The sequence below is a fragment of the Bombyx mori genome, chromosome 7 (assembly GCF_030269925.1).
Source record: "Bombyx mori chromosome 7, ASM3026992v2".
Classification (NCBI taxonomy): domain Eukaryota; kingdom Metazoa; phylum Arthropoda; class Insecta; order Lepidoptera; family Bombycidae; genus Bombyx; species Bombyx mori.
The window spans coordinates 9,385,928-9,391,126 of NC_085113.1; the positions used below are offsets into that span (position 1 = coordinate 9,385,928).

The 5,199-nt window shown below is 40.0% G+C and overlaps 1 protein-coding gene across 1 annotated transcript; it reads left to right on the plus strand.

Moving 5' to 3' along the window:
* The first annotated feature begins 442 nt into the window (after nt 1-442).
* LOC101737834 (trypsin, alkaline A) lies at nt 443-4,888 on the plus strand. Its single transcript, XM_004931319.5, has 5 exons — nt 443-677; nt 827-1,001; nt 2,764-3,022; nt 3,650-3,808; nt 4,696-4,888. Exons 1-5 carry the CDS (start codon nt 623-625, stop codon nt 4,843-4,845), a joined length of 798 nt encoding a protein of 265 aa, XP_004931376.2. The 5' UTR covers nt 443-622; the 3' UTR covers nt 4,846-4,888.
* The last annotated feature ends 311 nt before the right edge of the window (nt 4,889-5,199 follow it).

Genomic DNA, 5,199 nt, shown 5'->3' on the forward strand with positions numbered 1-5,199 from the left:
TATTTTTGTTTATATTTTTTCTTAACTGTACAACCCTAATTCTAAGCCTAATACTGCCAATAGTTATTAGTATTATAGGAATACTAATAGTTATTAGTACGGTATATATGCTACGCCGTGGAGGTTTGCCTACGTTTGGCATTAGGGGCTTTGTTCCAACTGCATACTTTGAGTTAACTTTTACGCTATCGAGAACGTTAAAAAACTCGCACTAAGTGCAAGTTCACATTGCGTTCATTGCGAAGATATATCTTGTTAACATTATTCCTTAGTTCTAACGAGTCAAGCTTCAGCAGACGGTTGTATTGAGATGTAGTCCAAATTATTAGTCACAATCAAGGCTATTGCGTATTTCAAAAGACTGCCGACATATTAAACACGTTTATGTTCTTAGATACACTGTTCTTAGATATCATGTATTTAAATTCAATCATATCAAAGCTATTATCAATTGTTATATGGCCTACGAGAGACCTGTCCATTATTTCGATTATAGATAATAAATTCAAGGTGGAAATCATTACATGTAATTTCTCTTAGATAAACTCTAATTTGAATGATAGTGTCGATAATTTTGCGATTAAAACGTATTGTTGATTAGTCGCGACCAAAACGTGCAAGAATGAACAGTATCATTACATTGTTTTTCTTGTACGTGAGTGCAGTGTCTGCTACAGGTAATTAAAACATTCTTTTTACACAAGTGTATCGTTATCAACAATAATAAAAAAAGCGAACTCTTATTACAAAACTGGTTTTACTTATTTTACATTTTTAATGTCTACGTAGCTAACTAAAGTTGTTTAAGGAATATATCTTTCTCCAGATGATCCAAGTCAGAGAATAGGAGGAGGGACGCTAGTTCCGATTACATCTTATCCATTTGCTACGGCTTTATTGAACAATCCCGGAAGCGGTGTGTTCACTCATAGATGCGGGGGCAGTATTCTAACGAGAAATGCAATTTTGTCGGCAGCTTCTTGTTTTTATACTGGAAACAAGTGAGTATTTTGGTAATGAATGTAAAAATATGATGGAGAGTTAGGCAGGAAAATTAGCATACCTACTACTACAGCCGCAGTATGGGAAAGTGAATGTGGTAGCTTGAAAATACCGTGGTCTAGGACTCGTTCTTTTGGTCAATAGGCCAAACTATTTGGTAGGTGGTAGGTACCTGATAGTTATACCTAGATCATTTTGGGTGTCATAGATGGTAAGCGCGCCATGGGCAGGACGCGTATTTCCTTTCCCGCGTACAATAGGAGGCAGTACTGCCTTGGACCACGCACGAGTTTGTGGCGCTAATTCCTTTTCTAAACTAGTTTTCAATTCCAAGCACGTGTCCTTCAATGGCGCACGGGTTTGCAATGCAAACTGTTCTTCTAAACACGTGTTCAAAGCTATGAATGGAACTTAGCCATAAAGGGAATTAACGCCACAAACCCGTGCGTGGTTCAAGGCAGTACTGCCTCCTATTTATTGTACACGGGAAAGGAAATACGCGGGCAGGACACTAGATAGATGGTTAGATTTAATAAAGAAAGCGGTTTGTGGTAGTATGAAGATGATGTTAATCTGATAAATTCCTTTTGCGATGGGTATTTTACACACGGTAAGTATTGGGTACTCTGTTGGCTCTTATTCGAGAATGTTGTTTATAAATTGGTCTTCAACATCCTTTATTTTAAATGCGAGATTAAGTCAACATGAGGACTTTATATTATTGTACTATTCAATACAAGGCGGATCGGTAAGACGACGCGCATGTTTGCTATTAGCAGTATAAAGTAGTAAGATCAACTTAGAAATTTTGCGCTATTACCGCCGCCTTAACCGCCCGGCAAAATATAGTCAGTCTTAGTTTATCTGTACTGTTCTCAACTCATTTTGTATTATTTTAGTTACTGTGTTGCTTTTATATTAAAACCTCATACAAATTAGTGTTAACATAATTTCCATTTCTCCTTCGCAAACAGCCCGGAACACCGAACTCACAAAAACTCACAAAAGCCACGCCAGTCGGACTTTTAGTGTTAAAGCACTCATTTTGTTTATTAAATAAAAGCTTAATTTTTTCATAAGTCGTTTAACATCTTTTGGGTGGGTCAGTTAGGAAAAATGGTATCGACCGCATGAATGATGTTTCCGTTCAGTTTCTTTTCTGGCTTCTTTTCTTTCGCGTGAAAGTCAAGGTATGGATGTTTAAATAATGAAGGAATTATTATTACGAACTATCAACTTTAATTCAAAAGTACTCTTTTTATCGTAAATTTAGTTTTGATTCACCTTGGGCCAATAAGGGCTGTCCAATCCCAAAAAAAAACCAATTAAACTCGAAACGTCGATAATTATTTGTTAAAAGTTATAGTATAAGTATTTGTTAAGTTTTTTTTATTTTATTGCTTAGATGGGTAGACGAGCTCACAGCCCAGCTGGTTTTAAGTGGTTACTGGAGCCCATAGACATCCACAACGTAAATGCGCCACCCACCTTGAGATACAAGTTCTAAGGTCTCAAGTATAGTTACAACGGCTGCCCCACCCTTCAAACCGAAACGCATTACTGCTTCACGGCAGAAATAGGCAGGGTGGTGGTACCCACCCGCGCGGACTCACAAGAGGTCCTACCACCAGTAACCACAAGAGGTCCTACCACCAGTAATCACAAGAGGTCCTACCACCAGTAATTTATGTAATTGAATTTATGTAATTCTTTTGAGAATAAAGAATATCTTTAACCCGAAAAAAATGTTTTTTTTTGTAGTGCCCACGATGCGGTCTTGTGGCGGGCCAGAGTTGGCTCAGCCTACAGTAATTCTGGAGGAACGATGTACATCATAAGCCGCATCACGCCCCACACTAGCTTCTCTCCCACGACCCGGGCCAACGACATTGCCGTTCTCAGGACCAGATTCAACATTCAGTTCGTGGCTGGTCTCGTCGAAGCTGCAGGCCTTGTAGGCCGCACTTACACTTTCAGTAACGACCAAGCCGTTGAAGCGATTGGATGGGGAGCCGTATCTGTGAGTAATGGATGCGATACATTTTTAACGCATCAACTTTTCTAATGAAATCCGTACTAGACATCTGGAGATGAACTCTACTCCGCCGCCGGAGTAGATCCATAGATAATTCATACTTTTTTTTATTGCCTGGATGGGTGCACGAGCTCACAGCCCACCTATTATATACTACACCGGAGCCTATAGACATCTACGACGTAAATGCACCACCCACCTTGAGGTATAAGTTCTAAGGCCTCGGCTGCCCCACTTTTCAAATTGAAAGGCATTACTGCTTCACGGCAGAAATAGGAAGGGTGGTGATACCTACCCGAGCGAACTCACAAGAGGTCCTACCACCAGTAAACTAGAACTGAGACTTCAAACTCATGTCTCAAGGTGGGCTAGACCGGTAACCAGAATGTCTGTAAGCTCATCCATCCATCTAAGCTATAAAAAACACCTCAAATAAGTAAATTAAGTTCGCTCTACAATTTATTAAGGCTATAGGTTAGGTTGAGGTTATATATATATTTAGGCAATTCTTCTATTAAAAGAAGTTTTAGCCTATTTCCGTTCTAGCACATGCTAAATAACACCTTCCGTATTTCTAGAATCGTGAATATTAATGATGTACATTCGTTCAAGTCAACAGATCCAGTGTCTTCGATTCAGCTGAGGCGTACTGTTATATGGGTGGTGGACCAGCAAATATGTTCAAATAGGTACAGCGAACTAGGCTTCACGGTGGCTAGCAACATGGTCTGTCTTGGGTGGCTAGATGTCGGCGTCAGAGGACAATGTCAGGTAACTTGTCGTTACGAATCACCTTTTTTTTGTTTCTCCTACCTAAGCTGATAGCCTTGAGAGGCTATTTCAGCGTAACCCTAACTAGGTGAGCTCGCGGGGCTCAAACCTGACGACGTTGCTAACACGAACCCTAGCAAGAGCCGTGCTTCGCAGTATCTACCACCGGATCGGAAAAGCGACCCACTGAGAAGATCCGGCGAGAAACTTAGTGTGCTGTGTCTGAGGGTTAATTTACTCGTCGAGCCCGTCATCGCAAGCGCCGAGTTCGGCGAGAACGATGACCGGTGCTTGAGGTACCTAAAAGCACCGTTAGTGGACCGGGAGGATCCGAAATGAAGTGTTTGGGCGACGTCGACGAATGACCACCAATCAATCAGAGAACCGTTTTTATTTAGGAAAATACGCAGCGAATAATACATTAATGAAAGATTAAAAATATTGAATAGTCATAAATAATTTTTAAGAGATTTCGCTCCGCTGTTTCTGTCGTAAAATGTATTAGGTACATCAACAAACTCCTAGCGCACCATCTAATCTTCATCGAACGGTATTAAGGCAAAAAAAAAATCCTTGGAAAGCTAGTAACAATTGTACCAAGCTCTACATAGGACTAGCAAAAGAGAGAGACTAAAAAAATGATGCGAAACATTAAATACAAAAAAAATACAATTGACTGTCTGATATGATAGCTAAGAGCGATCTCTTCCAGACACCCATCAGGTGGACAATAATCATTTGGAAACGAATTACACGCGGTGTACCCAATTAAATATATATATATATAGAGACACACACACCTAAACACATATACAAACTATAAATGATTAAGATAATATTACTTCTTTTTTGGATTGAATACATTGGATTGTTTTTTTTTGTTTCAGGGTGACAATGGAAGCCCTATTCTGGATAACGGCGCAGTAGTGGGAGTGTTCTCTTGGGCCGAAGGTTGCGCACTGGGTCGGTACCCGGGCATCAATACCCGGCTCTCCCCGTACTTGCAATGGGTTGTGTCTACAGCTACTGCCGCGTAATTACCTTGTAAAAAATTATAATAAATAGATAGTGGAGGATAAATCGATTGTTTGTTTCACAACCTGTTTGACTGTCGCGAAAATATTTACCTATTTTTATATGTCTTATTTGTACAAGTATGACTTATTTTTAAATAAGTAAATAAATACTTTTTACTGGTATAAATACTTTACTGGTGGTACGACCTCTTGTGAGTCCGCACGGGTAGGTACCACCACCCGGCCTATTTCTGCCGTGAAGCAGTAATGCGTTTCGGTTTGAAGGGTGGGGCAGCCGTTGTAACTATACTTGAGACCTTAGAACTTATATCTCAAGGTAGGTGGCGCATTTTCTTTGTAGATGTCTAAGGGCTC

What these genes read in the sequence shown, in the direction of transcription:
- LOC101737834 (XM_004931319.5), top strand. Translation starts at nt 623, where the DNA reads ATGAACAGTATCATTACATTGTTTTTCTTGTACGTGAGTGCAGTGTCT. An exon ending in GAGTGCAGTGTCTGCTACAG is followed by an intron (nt 678 to 826) that starts GTAATTAAAACA and finishes ATCTTTCTCCAG; the next exon opens with ATGATCCAAGTCAGAGAATA. An exon ending in GCGTCAGAGGACAATGTCAG is followed by an intron (nt 3,809 to 4,695) that starts GTAACTTGTCGT and finishes TTTTTGTTTCAG; the next exon opens with GGTGACAATGGAAGCCCTAT.